We start from the raw sequence: 25,132 nt of genomic DNA on the forward strand, positions 1-25,132 counted from the left end.
ATCGAGTTATCCATGAATCCGAAGTCGTATGTCGTTACTTGAACTCCATGTTCCAATAAATACAGCTTGAAACACAAGACATACGGATTCAAATCCATGGATGACTCGATTACAAATTAATTTGATCGCTGGATATTATACAACATAACTAATATAACGGGTGTTTTTTTTTAATTTGGCGTCGAAGTAGGCGTTGAACTATCGATTGTGAACGCACTATGCAGGTTACGGATCACAGATCAGCTGTTTAAATCTTACGCTTTTACACGAGTGGTGCGCTCTCAATCGACTCTCCAACGCCTACTTCGACGCCAAATTTTAAAAAAACGCCCTTTACATGCTTGGAAAATTTACTAGGAGAAAATAAAAACCATCTCGTTTTAAGCACACTGAAAAAAATATCCCACAGTAAAACATAAATTATTTCATTTTAACCATGCTCGACTGAGATGAATCTCCTATTTATAACGTTGTACCACAAATATGGCAGTGAAAAAATTGCGAAATAATAGAAATCTGCAAGTGAGATTTTGACACAATCATTGATAGTTATGGAAAATATAGCAAAACAATTTTTACGTAATTTTATTTCAGTTATGTAGTAGGTAAATGTGTCAAGAGAAAAATTGTATTCTGAATAAGTAGTTATTTATAATACATAATTTTCTCAATATATGTATACAGTGCGTTTTTTTTTAACTGTTGCCATAGGGAATTGCATGGTAAAACTTAGACCCCCTGTTAACTTTTGTTCTGATGAAAATATTCAAACCATTTTTAAAACAAAGTTGGAAGAGTTTTTAAACTATCGGATAGATTACAATTTAAAAGTTGTGAAAAAAATATTTTAGTAAAAGTGTTTTCTTGCCACTATCATTTTTAGCAGGCTGAATCGTTAGTTGACTTTTGTCACTTTCATTTAAAAAATAAATAGCGAGACCTCCTCGAGGCTATGATTAAAATAAATAATAAATTAAAATATAAAACCTAATTTTTGTTTACATTTCGCCTACTACGTTTTTTGTCAAATTATTTACGTTCATTAATTTCAACTTTGAAGAGTAAAATTAGTCAAATAAAACTGCTTGTCGTTCAAACAGAATGCATTACGTAGTCTTATTAATGATTTATTACTAAAATAAAAATTAGCAGCAAATCTGCAGTGGATCATAAGCTAATAGGGGGTATAATTTTTACCCTTATAGCAACAGTTAAAAAAAACGCACTGTATTTATACAATATAAAATTTTGTATTATACAGAATGTCCCACCTAAGAATTTTAGGTCTTATATGTCTATTATTTGTGCACCGATTTTTGTGAAATTTAACAGATAGGTAATTTAAAGGGTGGACATTAATCTCGCGTTGCTCAAGTACTTCCAGTCTTAAAAACGCCATTTTAACTCGCTTTATTTGTGAATTAAATCGTTTAAGGTTTCTACTAAACTGTAGAACAACAATAAACAACGACTTCCGCAAAAATTCCTAAAGGCAGTCGTACAACAAGAAAAAAAGGAAAATAAAAATTTTAAGTGTTAATTTTCCAAAGAACAAAAGCAACTTACTTTAATCAACTTAAGTACATAACATTTTTGGTTTACAATACAAAAATTTCCGATAATAATGCGGAATCTGGAAAAGTGCCCCGAATGCTTGCAGCGTTTCCACGTTGAATATTAATGAAGGTATTAAAACGCGCATGTCCATGAACCAAATGAGCATCATTGTGAAATTTTAAACATTCCTGTAATTCCTGTTCAAATGTACCACCATTTGCCTCAACGCATTTTTCCAAACGAAACCTGAAATTATTCCTAACGTTTTTGTAACATATTTGCACTTATGGCCGTAAAGGCTTGTCGAATTTAAATTTCAAATTAATCGGGCATTTTATTATCAGTAATTTATTCTTCATTCACTAGAACACCTATCTTCCAAATCCCACAAAAATCGGTCCATAAATAATAGAGATATAAGACCTGAAAATTTTAGGTGGGACAGCCTGTATAGAGGAATATACAGGGTGTATAAAAATGGCGCATAATATTTACATCACATGATTCTATGATAAAATAGGTACAAGCAAAAAATTCTAGTACCAATTTACTGTTAACTCTCTACTCACGGAGTTATTAACAGTCAAACTTGGAAATTTGTTTCGATTATAAAGGAGAGAGAAATACATTTAATTAGTATCAATAACACGTAATTCAAGTTAAATAAATATTCCAGCAGTAATTTTACCATTTTGATTATTGTCTTAAGTATTTGTAATTTCATTTTAAAAATGCTGTTCATAAATTTTGAAACTATTGCAACATCGCAATTGAGCTAGAGTGATTTTTCGACCTTGATTAAAGTCAGAAAGTAACAAGGATTGTCATTAATGTTTAATTATTATTATTATTATCATCATTAACCAAATTCATGTTGGGTATTCAACGTAGATTCGCGTGACATTAATAGTATGTGCCATTTTTAATACACCTGTACATAATTATACAGGGTATTTCATGAGTGATAATGAGCTCGATGGAAAATGCAACCCACAATACATTTCCAAAGTTAACGTGGATATTTGTTTTTAAATTTAAAATACATAAAACGTGGTTAGCTGTGCAGTTTAGTAAATCTTGACATAAACGAGATTCGCTTGGTTAAATGGAATTGTGAAAATACAAAGAATTTTTGCGTATGTACATATACAGAGTTTCCCAGAACTGCCCCCAGAGAAAAAAAGGGCGTATTTGGGTAAATGTGGTAATCTGAAGTTTAAAGAAAAAAGGTCCTACTTCAGATAATTGAGAAAAGACTTGACCAATCAGAGTTGAGCACCATCAAGGTAAGATGACCGCAATTTTACGTTGCCGGGGTTTCGAAGTCAAAATTCCAAGTAAACTTTTCGCTGTTGATTGTTGCGGTATGAATAAATTGGTGTCTAGCAATCTGTCCGATTTTTTAGCAATACCTAGGACGAACTTCTGGGATTGGTGAAATTAAAGACTTTACAACTCGGTTATGTGAGTTAAAAGAAAATTTATTTTAGTCATCTTAGGGTCTCTTGCTATCGGCACATGCCTGTTTTCTATGGTAACCCAGTTCTGAGACAGGCTGTATACATAGATGCTTAGAAAAACTTAGTTTGACAAGACGAACCATTTCAATTTAAGCGTTAAAGCAACAAAACACAAACCATGTCATTTTAAGCTTGATAAGATGAATTAAACCTTATGAGCATCGACAACATTGTAGAACCAATTTAATTTTGTTCTACTGCTTGAGCAAACGATTTCAGTAAACTTTTGAGAGCAAAGTTAGCAGACAGAGATAAACTTTCTTATAAAACCTTCGGCCTATTTATTTCCAAATTCAAAGAAAAAGACAGCATACCATTAGGAAAAGATATTTTCTGTAATAGATGACACATGAATATTTTAAATAAAGTATGCAGTATACGAAACTACAAGAGATTCATTCGAATACAACAATGAACTCAAAAAAATTATCAAAAAGGAATCTCTCCAATATTTTGGGGTTTGTTCCATTAAAATGATAAAGTGGTTCTGCGCTAGCCACCCAACCATAGTGGATCAAGCAATTTAAAGCGACTGAATTATGAAATATATGTATTTACATTTGTCTGGTGAAATATTTTTAAAAGGAATTAAAAATAACAGATCTTTGAACCATTTGTGATACTTTCGCTTGATTTAAAACCAGAATTTTTTTTGTTCAGCACGAAACGAACTATACCTTTATTTAACGTTGGCTGAAATTTCAAACCAGTCTGTAAGCCAGACGTCAGTCCACTAGAGCGTCCGTGGAACACCTTATCTCAAACGCTTCCAAAGTCGTCAGTTCAAGATTTTTGATTCATAAATCTGTGGCGGTCGTGAAAAAGTAGGTAAGTCAAATAATTTCAAAAATGAGTTAACGATGTTTACACCTTAATAATAAATCATGGAATTAAATAATTCAGATTTTCACAGTTTAAAATTTACTTATATTGAAAGCAAGTACAGGTAGAACGAAGTTTCTATTTAATTACAGGATTTTAAGAATGATATGGAATTTTGAATCGTTGCCCTGAAAAATTTACATTTTCGACTTTTACCTACTTTTTCACGACCGCCACAGAAATCATTTCTTTTGACTAATATTTTATTAAACTTTATTGTGTTTTTGTCTCTTGACATTAATCAACAGTCGAGGAGAATGTGACGATGAGGAGTGGATTGGAGAAGTTGTGGATAAATTTTTTGGTAATTAGTGCGTAAATGAAATTGTCTGCGTGAGAGCAGTGAGTCGTGCTTTAAAATTTTGCACGCCATTAAAGTGATTTTAACTGTAAAGTCTGTCGGGAGACGTTAAGAGAAGTTAAAAAATAGGAGTGTAAATGGTGCAACAAATGTTTCGTGAAATATTTAAATGGTTAACAAGTTGATGTTTGAGGTGTGCAAATAATACAACAAATGGTTTAGGTCTGTTTAAATGGTTAACAAGTGATGTTTGAAGTGATAACGGTGCGAGATTATGAGGCTGGTGTTCTGCGAGGAAGATGTGGAGGAGTGATTAATAATGAACGGGTGGAAATAATTGGTGTTGACATAGTAAATTATAAAATCATAGCTTTTTTAATAAGCGCTATGATATGTCAAGAAGGAAGGGTCGCGGAGTAACTCCATTTGGCAGCGATATTCTCCACGGAATCATACTCGTTCTGCGCAGAAAGACTACTTAGAACGGAACACAATACACACAGGTATGATTTTCGTTTCGTGGGGGTGGATATATGCAAGCCAAGCTCGACACAGCCGGCACGACCATAACGCGCCAAAGTGCTCTTTGTCATCTATAAAACAGAGAGACAGCTGGCCCAACTCAACTTATCCAGGCTGCCTTACCTGCAGGATCGCGGATCCAGAATTTCTAGTCAAATCTCGCCATTTAAATAACTATGAATAAATGTGAATAATAAATATAGAGTGTCGTATACGTCGTGCTCCAGACCGCAGGTAATAATAAAGCGGCGGAGAGAAAGCGGCGGCGGCCGAGGTGCCCCCGAGTGGGGGACGTCAGCGTTATCGGGTGGCAGAGCGACGTGAAGCGCAGCTCTCCTGACACCCTCACTAATAGAAAATGGCTTAAATCAATGCAGTCGTAGTCATCAGTCAGAAATGATTATCCCGAAACGACATTTGGTGTTAGTCTGAGTCAGCATCCATGTTCGTTAGCGCTTCCGGTGGCTGATTGCAGGCGATTGCAGGGCTCGCGTGGTGCGCCGCCCCCGAATCGCCAAGCTGTTGCACACATCCAGGTTAGGTTAAAAATGCAAAAACTTCCAGACACACCTACCGACTCATATAAACTTATTAAAAAGTTGTGTAACAGTGCGGTTTTTTATTGAGAGATAAAACGAAGCGGGAAGTTGCTCGAGGGTCCATAAGAAACTATATAGTAGGTTTGCTTGGTTCAAAAACATTTTTGTGCTGAAAACTTAACGCGACAATATCTAAAGTGAGTGGATTCCATCGCCTGGGGTGAGATCAAACTCGGCACGCAAATATCAAGGTGCCTTGAGCTGGTTAAAATATGGCCTTATATAGGGTACTTCAAAACCCGCATAAAAATAATAAAGTCTGAAAAAATGTAAAACTGCACAACTCTCTCTCACTCGAAAATGACGGCGTTGAACGCATCTAATACTCGAAAATTGACCAGACCTATCGGCGCGTAACGGCACATAATGAAATCTCAAATTGCGCCTCGTTCTCCGGAGTCTCGTCTGCTTAAAGATAATCTCGCTGCACAGAACAACACAATGGGCATTAAAAATTATAGTGGGCTTCTTTTTGTACGTTTTCAGAAAACTAGTTGCAACATAAGCTCTTTCCATTCTTGTCTTTCGATTAGCCGCGCTTTCGTCCGCATCAACTCCCAAGAAAGAACCAGTCGTCTGCATCAAACACTACTCCTTTGGCCAAAAGTACCGTTGCTGCATATTTACATAATATTACTTTATCTGTACTAACGACAACGATTATGTTTGCTGTGGTTTTTAGTCTGGCTGGGTCTGGTATGTCAATACCATTAGTCGAGGGCATGACAGCCACCACTCATTGGATTCACAAATATCGACTCCTTCCAACTCCGTCGAACTCCCTTCGCGCTCATGAAACGGATTAAGACGTGCATCGCTCCATTCTCCAAGTGCATTTTACGTGGACGTGTTATTCAACTTGTTGAGTATTTCGCGCGTAAAAACGGCCATCAGTACGGCCTGCTTGTACAGACGTGACTCCAACTTTGGCAATCACACGACCACATTAATCATATGCCGCCGGACGGAGCTTACTTTTAACTCACTTTATCAACAATGTGAAGCTGCCTCCATGCCTTGCTTTTTACGACTCGGATATTATATAGATTCTCTAACTATCACATTCTTCAATTTCGTCTCCAACAGGCGAAATCGCACAATAAAATGTTTAATTAAATCGATCCTAGCTCAACTACCCCAAACGCTAACATTCGCCCCGCACACATCTACCCCCAAATCAAATCTTACTAATCACATCTTTCAATACATTTACATCATTTACATTTTGACATCTCGCACTGCAAATGTCACTATTCTCAGTTAAATTCATAAATATTTGTACATTTACCAATATTTATCATTTTTAAAAAACAATACACCCTCGAGCTGGTCGATTATATAAATATTTTATTGCATGAACGATCCTTTCTGTAACTTTAAAAATCCAGTTTATTATTGTTCATTATAAAATCATCAGATCCAAATCTCATTAACAAGTTATGGTCTAGATGTCTTCGAAGAAACGTAAAGTTCTTGCCAAAATCTTTAATTTAAGAGCAACATCCTGTGGTGTTATTCCGTGACAGTCAAAACCAAATAAACATGTACCCCCTTGACAACAAGACAAATCAAGAGTGCTACCTCATCTTTTGTTTAATTGAAACGTCTGTGTTAGCTTGATTTTACCCATGTATTCTTGCTATACACAGTCGTTTTATTGGTTGCCTGCCTCTAGAAAAATCTATAATTAATTACACAGGCCTACAAAACAAAACTTTTTAATCGTTGTTTTGATTTTGATAACAGATTTTGTATAATATTGGAGCCTTGATTACAAAAATACCCTTCATTTTTTTGTATCACGTCAGGTTTTTTCACAATTAACAAAAAAATAATTAAGCAATTTATTTAGGAAAATAACATGTTTATAATAATTCTTGGTTTAAAATCAAACTAAATTTTTTATTCCTTTTTTTTTGTGAGAAAACTTCTTTTAATTGATTGTCTGCTGTATGTTTTTTTTTTTTTTGGTACATCGTGCTGTAACATCCAGCAAAAGTCTGCCATCATTGATACGCTCCATATTCCTTGATATCACCTGTCCATTTCTTTTATATCTTGGTGAAAACGTTCCCCTTATTCCTCGCTAATAGCACCAAGATTTTTAAAGATTTCAGTGCGAAAATAGAAAATGCACTTTCAAACTCATATTACATATTACATATTACAGATGTGAAAATTTTCCAACATGATTCTTACAATATTTTTCAATATCTTTGTGATTTCCAAGCAGATTTTTCTATGACGTTCTTAAATGCCTTCCAGGCATTCCTTTCAACAACATTCATAGAATATTACAGTATCGAAATTTTGAATTAATTCATCATTCTAGGTGAACATTCCAATTTTAAGAAAAAACGAATTGTGAAAAAACTAGACGTGATAGCGCAAAACCAAAATCATTTTCGTAATCAGGGGGTCGAAATTGTTTAAAAACTGTCAATTTTATGCAAACAACGAAATCAGTGTAAACCTGTGTTATTTAATTATTAATAATTAATGCTTTATCTTCAATGGTAAAACCCATTTTACCACTTATTCTGGGACAATCTCCTTACAATCTCAGGAAAGGTCCATACACTTTGCCGAAATCGAAAACTTTTTTCAAGGTTAACGACAACACCGTTGCTTAAAAAAATTGACGTTTCTTTGACAGTTCACCGCAAAATCTGCTTACCAGTGGCGTCGCGTTTGGTAATATAACTGGTAAATTACCCATTTTTACGAATGTACATTGTTCCTCTTGTTTATTTTATAAATGTTCTCCATTATCAGATAATAATAATAAAATGCACAATTATAATTCCAACATCTAAAGTTCACCAGGTATGATTTATTAAAGTAGCGCTTGAGACCTCAAATTTTCTACGCCCATGCATTGAACGCTTATTTGCATAAAATTCTGCTACGACATGACCGATAATAATAATAACGCCTGCTCTGATTTGTTTTCTTTTTGTTGATCACTTTGTATTTATACCCACACAGAATCAGAAAGCTGTGACGTAGTAGTAGAGCCGGGTGTACACGAGTTATCATCCGAAATTATTGACGTGTAAAAATATTTTAAGTTGCTGCTTTAAAATATGTTGTTTTAGTCCTTCTAAATCTCATATTTTACAACTTGCGTCGTCGCTAATTGTAAAGTAGATTTTCAAAAATTAAAAGAACGAGTGTTTTACAGGGAAGTTCTGTTACGTGTGGAAATTCTAAAATCTCATCACCGCGTAATTGTCTTCTACAAATTTCCTGCACGTTTTGGGCACGACAATAAATTCATTTGATTATATCCACTGAAGATAGATACCTGGCATAGTTGGTCAAAAATGTTCGGTGTAATATATGGCGTTAACCACAGAAATTCGGTTTGGTCAATTTGTCCTCTACGTTGGCCACCCCTTGATGCATGTTATAAAAGCATCCGGCGAAAAAGCTCGAGTTTGCACATGCCCCATTACCGTTCACTCAGTCTTGCCCCACCAAAAATTTCCAAAATATTTCTAGACTCACAAGTACCTCTTTAATATGCAAACGACGCAAACGAAAAATGACAGTTGTAACTGAATTCTAACTCCAACTCAGATTTATAATAATAATAAATTTTATGCACGGACCGTTGTTGAGCACGCAACTCTCTAGTATTTCTTTTGTTATTAAACAAAATTCCTTTTAACATGTCTCATTTACTATTTTAATTAATGCCCGTTAAAATATCTCGTTACGAGGAGATCTAACAAAACTAAACAAATGTTATTAATGCATAGTCGTATTGATGAAGTGTGTGGTTAGGAAAAATGTTTATTAATTATCCAGAGTTTCCATATTCATTCTCTCGGTTCTGGTTGAAATAAATGATTGTCGAAGTGGTGTAGTATATAGTGGACATCCTTGAGATACTCCACAACTAATTTGTTAAGATGAAAGTTTGCGTTGTCGAGTTGAGTCATTTTAAGAAGAGATGAAGTGATTTTTTTAAAAGTGATTTAAAACGTGAGTCTGGATTTTTGTTATTAAAAGGGTGCAGCAACTGGAGGGTGAGCTGATCCATCGCGTAGATATTTACTCTCGTTCCGAGTGAAGAGTAGTGCGAGTATTTATAATAAAGGTGGTTTTTGTTTATCTGGTAAATAATGCCAGGGGGAAGATAGAAAATTAGGAAACGACTAAATGTACCATAAATAAGCAATCGATATTGGAAAGCTGGATAAGATTGAAGGACTTCCGCGTAGATAGCGACAGAGAACCTGTATAAGAATGAATCTTGTAAGACGTACGCAATACCGTTACGAGCACAGCTTGTTTTCGTGCAAGTTTTAATGAAGACAGTTTAAATAATGGAGAGAGATAAAAGGGTTTTGGAGGTGAGTGCGCATGCAAATAAGACGAAAGTGGTGTGCAATACTTCGCCAATAAACCACAACACGAGGATCAATGCCGTAGCGAAGGATCGTATCGCGTCGCGTGCTTAATTAGCTTCGGAGATGTTTGCCACCAGGAGTCACGGTCCGGGTGGTTCTCCGGCGTACGCGTCGAACTACATACGTTACAATTACACGTTATATGCAAAGAAATGTAGCGAGATTAATAGGTGGCAATTTGTTGCTGGGCTAGGTGAGGTCGGTGCCGGAGGTTAGCCCATAATAACTTCACTTCCAAGCACACGGGTTCACGCCGATATTTATGTCGGGGATCGTGACATCGCATTTGTCTTGGACGCTACGGTCGGGCCAACAGGATCAGCATCGCGGTATGGGCCGTTGATAGCAGTTTTATGCTTGAACAGCAGATTCAATTAAAAAAGTGCAAGGTGATGGGCGATAATTAGTTTTTACGTCGAACTAGAAACGAGCTCGAAGTGGGAGCAACATAGTCTCTCGCCATGGGGAACTTTCAGCGTGACGTCGACGAAAACTAGTTTAATCGTTAAATTGCCATCTTTTTTTTGAGAGCCGAACCCACAAATTTTTAAATCGTTTGTATTTAAATTGAATCTTCAAAAATTATATAATAATTCTTCTACGCTCATCGGCTTCAAACAAAAATCGCGATTAATTTTTCTTTATTTATTGAATTGAAAATCTGGATATGTTTTCCTGAGTCAAACGAAATTTATTACAACGTAGCTCTACAACTCGCACATGAGCGCCACTAAAGAATTTTGATAATTTATTGTACCAGTCAAATAAAACAAATACAGTACAAAGTAACATTTTATGGGTATGCAACCAACAAAACAGAAAAACTCTTCTAGACAAGTCGGCGAGGGTAAAACGTCTCACTCAAGAAAACTCCCACACGGTTGACCAACAAGCCAAAACTGAATACCGCATGTCGGTGAGTTAGATCTAGTCCGATTTGGTACGGCTCGGCTGGCCGTACCTGATAAAATTTTCCTTTCACTCACACTTGCAATTTTTTAATAAGCGTGAATGCGAGTGGTTGAAAAAATGCTTTTTTGCCAATTACCACACAATAACGCACATTTTCCAAATGGTGGAAAAATTTTATGATCCAGTTTTTGATCTAGCAAACCTGTAGGTTCCCACCCAGAAGCTAAAGATAGATAAAATTGTTCATTTTATGGTGATAAATTATTCGAATTTGGAAAACTGTAAATAGTGCAGCCTGTACTAATTATATTAAGTTTTAATAACATTTATCAATAAATTGAAAGGAAACTGGGTTGTATCCGACGTCATTTGATGCATAATACAATCATGTTGAAGTAATAAATTAAACAATTAATGCGTGTCGAAACAATATTTTTGTGGCAAAATAATTATGTGGGCAGAAATGTACATAAAAGTTGCGGCTTCAGAATACAATAAATTGTTGTAATTTATGTTTATGCACAAAAATGAATTCAATATGTTGGCAACGTTTCAGCGTGAAAACAAACAGTTGAAAAAAATATGTTTAAACAATTTTTATCGTAATTACAAAAGGATTAAATAAAATGCTTCAATTGAATGAAACGGATAAACAGAAATATCGACCCAATGGGATACAAGTAAAATAAAAGTTTATTCTAAAATGTACAAATCCAAAAATACTAAACTACAAAGCTGTATTGTTTTATCGATCATCAATTGAAAACATTTTATTCAAACGGAAATTTGTTATATTTCACACTAACATGTACATTTATTTTTCACACTCATCAAAAGGTGTAATACTGAGGCTGTAATAGCAGATTATATCATTAAGAGTAGAAGTGGGTCTTTTTGTGGTAAGCCCAGAGATTGAAGACCGAGAAGAAGTCGAGTCGTGTTGTTTTTTTTTAATACATATAATATTTTAGTACAAAACCTTTTCTTTGGATTTTTTCAAGTTTTTAATTTAATCATTTCTGAAATCTCCAATTTTCACATGTTCCTCCTTATTACAAATTCTACATATGCATAAACACTAGATTCTCTAACAAATTAGTTGTTATACTTGACATAACAGTCACTTGTCCTTGTCAATCGAGTAATTTGCAAAAGACATTTATTCAAGAAAATTACAAAAATTATAAAAATTCTTTTGAAAGATATAAAAAAAATCCATTTACATTCATAAATGATCACTTTAATGATGTCGCTAATTAACACTTTTTTTTCAAATATGTATTGATAAATACATATTTACATTAGTCAAATAATTTAGTATACATTTTTTGTTTTATAAAATGGTCTCAAAAACTAAAAAAATTCTATTAAAATTAGTCAAATTGGAAGATTACATTTTGCTTACAAGTATATCTAAGAAACACTAATTGAACTATTCCAATTCTGGGAACTAATTATAGACCACCTATATTACTACGTCAATTGTAAATTTTAGAATGTAAAGTAAAATAAATTACTCCTTCGACACTAGACAATATATCATGCGTTCAAATGAAAACCTGGGCATTGAAAAAATAAACCATTTGGAAGAGTGTAAAGTTTGAATTTCCCGCCGTTTGACACGAGTGATATTTGTTTATGTTCAATCGGCACATAATTGAACCTGATTGTTTTTAACAAAGGGTGATCTTAGACATTTGCTTCGACAATAGGAATCCTTAATTATTCTATTTTTAATGTGACACATTGTAATGAAAGAAGAAAAACAGAAAGTTAGCTGTCAACATGCTCTAACTACAAGTATCAATTTACACTTTAAAAAATCAAAACAATTGACGGTTTCCAACACCTTCTCAGCCCAGGATTTCATTCGAAGGCTAGATACTACTTCTTTACATTTCACGTTATCAATATTTACGAGTTTGACTTTTAATTTAATAATTAGGTACTGCATTTAATTCACCTCTTTGAAAAGTAGGTAGTATCTTCAGTCACCTTGTATTTAATTTATTAAAAGCAAAAGTCATATTAAAGATCATCAAAGTCGTTTGCTCTGTAACAGAAAAACGTTAATTATCCAGAATTATTGGTATAAGTAAACCTACATTTTCATTCATGATAATCTATTTCTAATTACTGATAAAAAATGTTTTTTGATGCGGTTAAGAAGAATGAAAAATAAAGTTAATTAAACATAAACCAATTAATTAAGGTTTGCGTGGGTGTGAGAATTGAGAATTTATTGTGCAGGTTCCTTTCAGGTTAAATCAGGCGAAGGAAATACTTTAGTCTAAGTTAGTTGCGTTGTATCAATATCAATAAAGCTTATACAGATTATGGTCTTAGTAGTGAAATTAACGAAATATTAAATTTGTGTTATTATAGTAGTAAATTTAGTCGGTGCAGAGGGTCATAAAGTGTGATATAAAAAGGAAGGTGCAACTGTGTGCCCTTTTCGCGAAGCAGTGCGAGGACATTTATTTGAAGTGTATATTCCCTCGCGTTAATTTAGAAGAGATACGTTCCGTGAAATTCGCAAGAGAGTATTATGTGATAAGCTAAGACCACGAAGTTTGCACTGTCTTATCTTTGAAGCGAATGTCAGTTCTGTGTACTGACACTAGTTATTTGGCTATCACAAACTCAAGCTGTTTGCCACAATTATTCCCACCATTTGTGCACAAGCGATGAAGAGTTGACGAATAAGGAGGGAAGCTAGTGTTAAGAGTTGACGGGCCAGGCACTCACCTAGGACGACGATGAGGTCCAAAGCGAGGAGGGCGGCCAAGGGCAGCCGCGGGGCAGATGACGACCCCTGGGTCATTCTCACATTTCCCGCGTCAGTCTGGAACAAGGCTCACATTGATATTGATATCTGGGCGGATGGCGGATGGCGGATGGAGGATGGCGGCACCCGGCGCGGTACTAACAGCGGAAACCTCATTAGCCTCCACCGCAGACTGTTGCCGCCGCCGCGCCGGCCACCCATCGTCTTTGCTTCATTGCTTCTCTGATATAAATTATCCGTGCATCTCGGCTAATAGCGAGCAAGGCGCATCGCGGATTGTCGTTAAGGGCCACCCGCGCCACGGCTCTCCCTAACGAGATATGCTGAAATTATGCCACGAACAGGGAACATCAACATTCAACGGGCTCCAAAAATCCGGTCATCCTTAATGACCAATGAATTAAGAAGGCATCCAGCTCTTAAGCGGCCTAATGGCATTGTTATAGTCGGAATAATTTATCATTGTCTTTGATTTGCCAAACGGAATGGCGGTAAACGGCCCACGTTAGCAGATCCGGACTGCTTTCTGATTCCGCCGCCGTCCTAGACCTTATTGTTGGAGGTAACGCGGTTGCGAACCCGCCGACCTGCTCAAAGGCACCTAATGCACTCAATGGAAGGTCTCGCTCGACAATGAACGCGGGATTCTTGCAAATTAGTCGTGTTACAGGTAACATCGGGGTGATATGCTACCCTAACTTGAAACGCTGCCGCATGCGGCGCCATTTTGAGAAGATGGCGACAAAAATATCTAATCTGATAAAAATTTTGTTGCCACCCCGTTACCTACAGATGCATCAATTGCTATAATTCCTGTACCTCCATATAAGTTGATAAAAAATTATGAACAACAGAGGACCGATAGTGGAGCTCTGTGGAAGACTTACATGACAATTTCTAATATAATCATTTGTATATGTCATACGATGTGATTAAAAAGAAAACAAATCAGAGAAGGCCTTGCAAATTATTATCGGTCATGTCGTAGCGGAATTCTATGCAAATAAGCGTTCAGTGCATGGGCGTAGACAATTTGTAATCTCAAACGCCATTTTATCATAAATCATACCTCATGAATTTTAGACGTGCATTTTATTATTGTTATCAGATAATGGAGAAAATTTATAAAACAAACAAGAGCAACAATTTACATTCGTAAGGATGGATAATTTACTAGGTTTATTGCGAAACGCGACGCCACTGATAAGCATTTTTTTCGCAGAAATGTCAAACAAACGTCAACGGTCTGTCATCGTTAACTTAGAAAATAACTTTTCGATTTCGGCACACTTTACAGACGTTTACTACAGAGTGTCGCAAAATTAACGTATTCCAAGTCGGGGGTCTTGTAGGCAAAAATCTCAGGACAAAGATATATGGGTCTGAAGATTCAAACTTTTCATCATGTTTTCTTCAAATAAAAAATATAAATGGTTGACATTCATTTTGCAATATGGTGAGGATGATTATGTAAAATATTAAAATATAAATGAAAAGACATTTCTCGAAAAAATTAAAGTTTTATTTTTCCAATTTTTGTTCAAAAGGGAAGTACAACGTAGCTAGAATACTAATCAGGTACTTTTGAACAAATATTGGTAACTTGGATATTTTTTTCAAAGTGATTTTTTTTAAACATTTTTACTTGGTCAACAGGATGTCCCCTACTAATCCCCGAACTCGGAATACGATAATTTTAAGACACCCTGTATAATTGTATGCAACAGTTATCCCAGAATAAGTGGTAAAATGGGTTTTACCATTGAAGATAAAGCAATAAATGATTAATTGTTTAATTAATTAATAATAGATTTTTCGAGAGGTAGACAACCAATAAAACTGTGCATAGCAAGTATAATTATGCGTACGACTCGAACTAAGACAGACGTTTCCATAAAACAAGAGATGAGGTAGCACTCTTGATTTGTTTTATTTTTGACCAGTCGGTATTTTTCCATAAATGTTGTTTTATTAAAAAGTCATTGATCTAAGTACATTGTGAGTCCAATAAAATTTAATAAGTGTTCTACTTGCAATTGGAAAATTAAAACACATGTTAGGTTTAACGAGTAAGCGAAACATTTGTAAAAGCTAGGCATTTATGTTTCAGGTTAAACTAGAAATAAGAGCATAAGGTTTTAAGAGATTTTGAGTGTGTTCTGTGTCAATAAACCCCCGTAAAAAGCGTTTTTTAAAATCTTATTTCTTGTTCTCACCGGATTATGTCTGATAAAAGCGCGAAAATATCGTGGAGGTGAAAGATCATGTCAACACATAAAAAATACGCTTAAAAAGTTATTCATTTTTATAAGGAAATAAGGACGGAAGTCTATGAGAGATACAAGAGACCTGTTTGATATTTAGCCATTAGCATCTAGCGCTCTCAGTAACAAAATCTGATTCAGTTATACAAATTAGCACCTAAGTAGAAGATACTTTTTGTCGCTAGCGATAAGAGCTCCTTACTTACGACTACTTCAACAAATTTACATACGTTTGCCACAACTCTGATAACTTACACGAATTAGGAGTCTCGTGATATACCTGTGCACCAACAAAAACACCAACAGCGTTACACCAGCTTTACATACTTATGTAAACTTAATGCAGTGGAGTAATTTAAAATTAGAATACGAGGAATGGATTCGCGGATCACACTCGTGCATAATTCCAACTGACAATTTTGAAAAAGAAAATAATAAGTTTTTAAATGGATGAGTGATGTTCACATTTTTAGGTTTCATCTTTGTTGAGTATTTACGCCAAGTTGTTAAGAGTATATTGCATTTGAAGGTAGGTAGGAAGTAAACAACATCCGATGTACCTTCGAGGCATATTTTGAACTTGTAAATTGTTAGTCAAAAATTAAAAATATGAACGGGAGATAAAGGCTTATTTGTGGAATATTTCCTGTTCGATGAACACGATTGAAAAGAAATTCATCGAGAAATGTGCTACTGTTGTTGTTATTAACTCCACAAAGAAAACTTCAAGTGGAAATTTGAAAATTTACGAAAAGAGCTCAAAGTTGGTTTAATGTTGTGAAATGAGCTCTCGAAATAATCACATGTCAAAAATAGCCGAGCCTAAAGTCTAAAACAGACATGCAAACAGTTACACTTGGAGATACAAACATCCGAATTACAAATTAATTCATGTGTAAATCTTTTATCTTACACTCCAATAATTCCTCAAAAGAATAAAACGATTTATTTATTTGAAATGTTTTCGTTGTTTTTTGATTGCGTTTGAATATTCATTGCTGCTGGATTTATCAGTTATTTTGTATTGCAAAATTTAAATTTGAAACGGACGTCAGTTGGCTTCATGCCTTAGGCCCGTCTGTGAATCCCTCGCTTTTCCAGTAATTTTTAACACAAGTGATATTTTTCCATCGAAAATTGAACCAAAGGATTTCTGATCCTTTGTAAAGCAGAAAAAATTAATGTTACTGACAAGTCGTAAAAACTGATTTTACGAATTTAACCTTTGAAGGGAACAAAAGATTTTTTTGGACAAAAGTACCAAAGATCCTTTGTGATAATCCACAAAAAATAATTGTTAGTGACAAGGTATAAAAAACAATTTGTGCCGACATCTGCAGAGTTCTGATTTAACATTTTATGAAATTCATGTGTTATCCATCTTGTGTATAAAACCCCGCAAGCTCAATTATACATGTACCTCGCTGTCTTTTGGTAAAGAGGCACTGAAGTGTACGTATTCCCACCCCCGCTAATAATCCAGAAACCACAATCTACGGTGTACCTACTAAGGCGGAGTAATTCTATATTCGCCAGAAACAAGGAATCGACAAGATTTCGCAATGAAATTATTTAAATCCACTACCTTAGCTAAGATGAAACGGATTAGAACCATATAATGCTAATTACACATATTAAAATTAATTTTTGAGCACATCTGAGATTAAGTTTGCCATACAGGAAGGTGCATTATAAGGTGTATGAATAATGGAGACGGATTTGGAGTCTTAATATTTCGGTGCCGTTTTAGTTAATTACTTATTTACAATCTACATCTTCACAAATTTATAAATAGAAACAACCACCCCGTTATACCCCTCAGTTACTAACAACTATAATTCTGCAATTACACAACAAAAAATTCCAAATGAGGCAGTACTACTACAAACTTCCCTTTATTTTTAATATGTATGTACATATACAGGTCGGGCATCGTATACGTGAACGCGAGAAATCGCGCTTCTAAATAAATAAAATTGACAATATTTTATATACCTAACTAATTATTGATAAGGTATATTTGAGAATGTTTTTAATTTTTTTTATTAGCAAATAAGGGCGTGTCAGTGTTGTTAGTTTTCTGATATTAACTCTTAATTTACCTATAAAGTTTTTACACTAAATCAATCTGTATCTGCTAGCGCATCAAACCCTGGTGGCACAATTACAAAATTTGACTTGGCTGGTAAATAATTCGCTTTTTTATTTAATCAGAAACCAGACGCGTGATTTATGGCAAAATGGTATAATTTCCCGACCGTTTTAGATCTTTTTGCCATAAAATTGACAGTTTCCATTGTCACCTAAATTTACGACAGCACAAATAGCAGGTCATAAATAAAAATAATTTTCAAAGTTAAAATGTAAAATTGCCTTTAATTCAAAATCTAATTAGTGTTTTTTCCGCTGATTTCGTAAATAATTGTAGGAAGTGAATCTGGATAGGTCAGTGTAAAAATTATAATTTGACTTCTTGGTTGAAATTTATATATATATATTTTTTTTTTTGGCTTTGTAAGTAAAAAATTATCAAAAAATTATGAAATCTACCTTACCAACACCAAGGTAAGTGTGGAAAATTTCGAAAATACGCGTGCGCGTATACTATGCCCGACCCTTTATGTATTAATAAAAAAAAATCCATTTTACTAATTGAAAATAGGAAATCGAAAATGAAAAGGATTTTAATCCCAAAACATACTTCCCGCTTACTGATTTCCAAAAGTGAAGAATCCGCAATCCGTTTATCTCTAACGTAAAATGAGAAATCTGGATATGCTTGTTTTTCAGAAAAAGTGAAGTGTCGGATTTTTTTTATGAAAGTTCCAATATTTCCATTGCCGATTGAATTTATGTTTGATAATTTAAAAAATATTTAAGTATGTACAGTGTGGAATAAAATGATTTACATCTAGTTACCTTTGGAATTTTTGCACATGTAAATTTTCCTGTACCGCTCTACTTTTTTTTTGAAGTGCCGAACTATTAGTTCTGTCAATAAATGTCATCAATCGAATTGACAATTGTTACGATTTACTAAATTGAATTAACAAACGTTGGTGGCCACTTTCAACACTAGCTGTGGCTTGCTTTTGTTAGCTCCTTTTTAATTTCAATCTCAACTTTGCATTCATATCATCCCTTCGCAATAAATCACATTTGGAATTTGGATATATATTTTGAGGTTAGGCTTCCTTTTTTTTTGTAGAGCGGCATTTCGTATTTTTACAAGGATAATGCAAAGGTAACTAGATGTAAATCATTTTATTCCACACTGTACATAATTATGTTATTAAAATGGTGGCGGCGCCGGGATATTTTTAAGTACAAGTAAAATTATCTCGATTATCCACTAAGATAATCGAAATTTGAAAACCGCATTTGACAGATTTACTTTGATGAGTCAAAACCGGCAAACCGTTTGAGTTTATCTCTAAAATCAGCAAGATGCAATTATACATTTTGTAAAAATGGTGGAGGCGCCGGGATTTATTTGAAATAAAAGTGCAAAATTTCCGTTCTGTGTTTTAGTTATTTACAATCTACATCTTCACAAATTTACAAATATAAACAACCACCCCATTATACTCCACAGTTACCAACAACTATAATTCTGTAATAACCCAAAATGAGGCAGTAGCACAACACACCTCCCGTTACTTTTATTATATTACCAAACAAAAAAAATCGATATTACCAATCAAAAATCGAAGATCAAGAATAAAGAGGATTTTTATTTAATTCCAAAAATCTAGATTTATCTCAAAATTATAACAAAGCCCCTTCCAACTCATTTTTGAAATTGAAGAAACCGCATGAGTTTATTTCTAACACAAAATGGGATCTGGACATGCTTGTTTTTCAGAAAAAGTTAAAGTCGAATTTTTTTTCATAAAAATTGGGATGCTTTCATTAGCGATTTAAAAAAATATTTAAGTTCATATTTTAAAAATGGTGGTGGCGCCAAGATATTTTTAAGTAAAAGTAAAATTATCTCTAGAACGGACTAAAATAATCGAAATTTGAAAATCGCATTTTACAGATTTACGTGATGATTCAAATCCGGCAAACAATTTCTAAAATCAGCAAAATGCAAATATACATTTTATAAAAATGGTGGAGGCGCCGGGATTTACTTGAAATAAAAGTGCAAAATCTCCGTTACTGTTGAGCTAGAGTAAAGCTGTATTTTATGGATTTAAATATGACAAATCACAAGAAAGAGCGTGCGTCTATTGTTTCCCGAAACAAATTCTGTTCCAAACATAGCGAAAATCGATTTTCGAACTTCAAAAAATTGTTTAAGGATTATTTTCGGCAAAGTTTACCTTACACACTTTTACCAAATTTGGAAGATGTAGGGCCAGTTTACAGAAGCGAAATTAAGTTAATCGTAATCAAATGTAAGACTAACTGAACACGTGATCAGATCGAACCAATCGAGGTTTCGAATTCACGGGTTAACCGCGCATTAAAATTTAATTCGAATGAAATATTTAATTCTTTTTCTATAAAGTGGCCCATAATCTATTAATATTAACAGGCTTGAAATCGAAATATTGACGTTTCAAAGTTGCAAAAATTTCGTTTCTCTTATTGGGGTGGTGTTTAAAAAAAAATAAAAATAATTATCAACAGTATTATTCTACAAAAAAAAAAAATTACGTAATCTGAAGTGTTTCCTTCAATCGTTTAACTACTTCAAAAATCGTTAAATAAAAGTTCTGGAATTTGATATCTGTACTTGTGTAATCTATCACACTTTCAAAGATTATTGGAAAGCTCATTATTATAGAAACTCACTTTAGATTTTTCGACTATTGGACCTGACATCATATTGAAGTTGGTTTCAAAAACAGAGAATAAATATTTTGAAGAGTTGTGGAAGAGTGATAAAATCACTTCTGTTGTTCAAAACAAGATTGACTCTATTTTGATAACTTAGGTAGTTTCAAAATATGTAATAATCAAATTTTGTCAAATCTGGAACTACTGCTACTATTTTTATTAATAAATATAACATATTTTGAATTAGCGACAAACGCGACGCCTCTGGTAGTCAGATTTTTCTGTGAAATGTCAAAGAAACGTCAACGATATGCTGTGCTAACGTATATAACAACTTTTCTATTTAGGCAAAGTTTGCAGACATTTACTGTAATTGTAAGCAACAATTATTACAGAATAAGTGGTAAAATGGGTTTTGCCATTGAAGATAAAGCATTGATTATTAATTATTAATTTGTTTTAAATATATTTTTCGAGAGACAGGCAACTAATAAAGCGACTGAGCATAGCAAGTATACATATTCGTACGTGTCAAGCTTAGACAAACATTTCCATAAAACAAAAGATGAGATAGCACTCGTGATTTGTTTTATTTTTGATCAGTCGGTACTTGTTATGTAGTCAAAAATCAGATAAAGAGAAGTGATCCTAAAGAATTGTCAGATTTTTTTTGTAGATCTTGAAAAAGTATTTCGAAAATTGTTAGAACATTTTTTGTCAAAAACACAATATTCTGTAATGAATGAAAAATAACAGTTGCTTTAGATTTAGGAGTTGAACTGGAATGATCAATTGCCACAAATCTTGCCATAGATACTTTTTGGAGTGAAACTTTTCAAACTAGCAACTGCTACGTAGATCTGGAATCGAGCACATCTCAATATTGGTAGAGAGGTTGTGATTAGCGTTGTTACAGGATTAATACATTTTCAACGGTTTATGATTTAGAAGGGTAATTGATAGATTTGAAACGTGATATTTGCTGTTGTGGAGTGGTTAATTGTAAAGTTGAGAAATAAGCTGTTGAAAGGTGGCGTAAAAATATTTTTTGGTGCTTGCCTCCGAAAGTGATCTCGGTAGCGAGACATGGCCATTTGGTGGTAACAAGTTTTTGTTAGAACGCGTATTCGGAGCAGCAGGATTCTGTCCGAGGCAAAAATAGTGTCGCGGTGACATTTTATGTAGAGGATTTAATCTAGTGAAATATTTGATAAGTTTCCGGTGTTGGAATAAGTTGTCTGCCATTGTGTGATATGTGAATATAAGTAAACGCGTCGGTTCGGCGCGGAGCTTAAATGGGCTTCTTGGGGCTGCGTGGGGCCGGTCTCGGGGCGTCTCGGGGCGTCGCAGCGCGGCTAGAAAACTCATCCACCGCAATTACTGTCGCCTCGTACCGCAAATGTGTAGGTCGTAAACGTAAAACGCGATTTGTCACCGCGCGTTGCATGGCACAGGTAATGAAACGCGCATGGATATAGGGTCTTCAGAAACCAATATCTTCCGATGAAGATCTCTCAATCTCGACAAATCTGCATGTGTAGACATAACTTCTTCACCCTAATTCCTATTTACTCCGGTTTCGAGCTTTGTTCGGTGACAAGTTTTATCTCTCAGATGGCGATGTTGTGTTATATTCAATATCGGTTGCGGATCGTCATACCCATTACTCAGTAGCTGCAACCGAGCAAGATAGCCCTCGGCGCAAATCTCAATATACGTTCTGATTTACGCTCCTATGCGAACACCGCCTCCGACTGATTGCTGATATGGAACAATACGCCACCACGGACTAGGCCGAGTCACATCTCCTCCGACTAATTTTTAATTGAAAACTTTCCACTTTCGATCGGATTTTATAATGGATTACGCTTTCGAAATTTGAAGGGTCAAATATTTAGCATGAGGAATACGCCGCTCTGACAGATATCAAATTTTTCATTTCAATTCCCTTCATTCACTTTGTCACGATAAATAAAAGAATTACTTAAAGAACAAATAGAAAGCCCGACTGTCAGATATTAGTTGAAGAATTAAAAGTTCAACTGTTGTCAGCTGGTGGTGGCGCGATAACCCAAAGCTCAAGGAACAGAAGCGACTCCCTCCGACACCACGTGTGAGCATACATCACGGACAACAATCTACAACACTTTCACATCTTATTACTTAATCCTCTTTCATTCATCTCGATCGATTTTCTTTACTCGAGGGGACACCTGATCCCAATCTTACCGATCTCCAATTAATTTCTCTCGATATCATGACACCACCGATTAAACAAATTTTATACATAAATATGTCCACCCAAACTTTCTAACTTCCATATCAAACACACGATACGGCTCCGTCCAACTCCCTAATTAATCTGCACTATGTAATTCAAAAATAAAAGTAACCAGCTACTCCAAATATTATTCTCGACAACTCTCGATCTAAATATTCACGTTCTTAATTAGTAATATTCTGGGTTTAAACAGACAGCACACAAGTTGATTTTAATTGACACTCTTCAATTGACGGAACATCGCGGAATTAATTTCAATCATTTTTAAATAATTCTGTAAATTGGAGACGTGGTAAATCTCTAATCAAAGATTTTAGACCGGTTCCTTGAGGAATCAATAAAGACTTGTGTATTGGAAGAGCACACCAAAGAGCGTCAGTTTTCAATTTAGTCGGTCTCATTAGGCAAGCACTGCCTTTATTGGACATGTGCTACTATTCGCATTCACAAATTTAATAGATTCGCCAATAAAAAATTATTAAAAACGAAAAAACTAGCAAATTGATAAAATTATCCGGATTAGTGTTTTTCTTTATTAAATTTGGGAGTTAATATTTCCCAAAGTTGAATAAATGAGTTTGAGCGCTTTTAACTAAAAGCGTCGCGTAGCTGAAAGTATAATTTTTAAAAAATTGTTAGCATAATCTTATTACGGCACAATCCTAAACACTGACGTAAATAATTTGGCGGTTATTAAATTGAAAATGTTTGTTGGGAAAAATTTCGGAAATATCGATCACTAACTAGAATAAATAGGTAATCTGTTAAAAGCTGCCACATTATTGTGTTTGGCTAAGACACAATGGGTATGGAAAGCGGGGGTGGTCCCTGCTCGCAAATTTTTACCACTTATCTTGTCGCCTTAAACTTTTCAACAAGATGTTTAATGACATTTCGCCACCTCTTGCATTAAATTTTATTTTTACGCTGTGGAAAATTTCGGCTCGAACCATCGAAGAAAATCGAAGGAATTTTTGGAACAGATCGAGATTGATAAAATTGGTGGAGCGTCGCGTGTTTTAATTTGTAAATTGTTCGTAAGTTTGCAACAAAAGCGAGGCCCTTAATTTTAATCTCGCTAATTTAGACGATTCAGTTTTATTAATTGAAATGTGTATAATTGCAATAAAAGGTAATAATCCTTTAAGTGGTGCGCGTTTAGCGAAACTGACAGAAAAATCATAAATATGGGAAATCCTCAGAATTAGAAGCGAAACAATGTTGATTAATGTTTTGCTGTTCATTGTCAGTTTGTACATCGAATTTAAGCCAGGTTGACCACAATAATTTATTACGAATTTGACATGTACAAAAGACATGTGGGATTGTTGCCTCTTTATCAATACAACTATGTTATCAATTTTGTCTCGACGTCCGACATAATCCGGTATCGCTGTTGTTAATATTATTCGCGGACACCAGACACCAATTAATTTAAAAAAAAAAAGTATAAATCGTGATCGTTTAGAAAAATATGGGGAATGGTGGGGAATAAAAATTGTAAGTTTTAGTTAGGGATGATTGAATTTTTTGTTTGTGAAAGTTTCGTGGAGTTGCAAAAATAGTGTGGTAATTTGTGGTGTGTGTGTTGGCACTTAGTCCGTAATTGGTCAGGACGTTAATATATTTGTGAATTTGTATGTATGTCTGGTCCGCAAAAGTTGTTCTCTAATTTAATTTCGCGATACAGAAAGTTTGCAAAGTTTGAGCAAGCAGTAAGGAAATAAATTCGGTGGTTTAAAACGAGTCGAGAGCGAGCGAAGGGTCCATGTTTGGTAATGTGTGCCCTTTACTTACTGAAGAAGAGTCGTTAGCGTGTTGGTCGGTCGACGTGGAGGGCGATCGCCACCAGGAGCAGGAAGAGACGCAGCTTGTGGTATCACGCTGCGACGGAAACTGGAGGCTGCAAGCGCTTCTCCGGCATTTCCAAGTCCTGAGGTAGGGCGCATGCGGGGCTCTTCTTCTTCGCCGCCTCCCGATGAATGGCCGTTAATTGCAGACGAGATGCTCTCTGCACTTGGCCAGTCACAGAGTTAATCAGTTGATAAGGCATCCGGGAGCGCTCCCTCTTATCATATATCAAGCCGCTAATGCCCCACCAGCCCTGCCTCCACCTTGGGACACGTCGCATCAACACCTCGTGGATGTTGAAACTCATTAACACGACGCCCGGTCCGGCGACGGTTGATCTATTTTTCACAATGGAATACATAACCGCTACCCCTTTATCGTTGTTTACGACGCTACCCTCCTAGACCGTCCTACCTGAAACAATTTGCGAATTTCATCACACACACACG

The 25,132-nt window shown here is 35.0% G+C and overlaps 1 protein-coding gene across 1 annotated transcript in view; it reads right to left on the bottom strand.

The window, feature by feature from the left end:
• Positions 1-24,867, bottom strand: part of LOC138139979 (lachesin-like) — an 80,688-nt gene extending 55,821 nt beyond the window's left edge. Inside the window, exons 1-2 of the mRNA XM_069060613.1 lie at positions 24,630-24,867; positions 13,460-13,556 (exon numbers count right to left, since the gene is read on the bottom strand). Of these exons, the coding sequence (XP_068916714.1) occupies positions 13,460-13,535 (76 nt within the window). The 5' untranslated portion in view covers positions 13,536-13,556; positions 24,630-24,867. The remainder of the gene's footprint in view (positions 1-13,459; positions 13,557-24,629) is intronic.
• Between the last annotated feature and the right edge of the window lie 265 nt (positions 24,868-25,132).

This window comes from Tenebrio molitor, chromosome X, assembly GCF_963966145.1.
Source record: "Tenebrio molitor chromosome X, icTenMoli1.1, whole genome shotgun sequence".
Classification (NCBI taxonomy): Eukaryota; Metazoa; Arthropoda; class Insecta; order Coleoptera; family Tenebrionidae; genus Tenebrio; species Tenebrio molitor.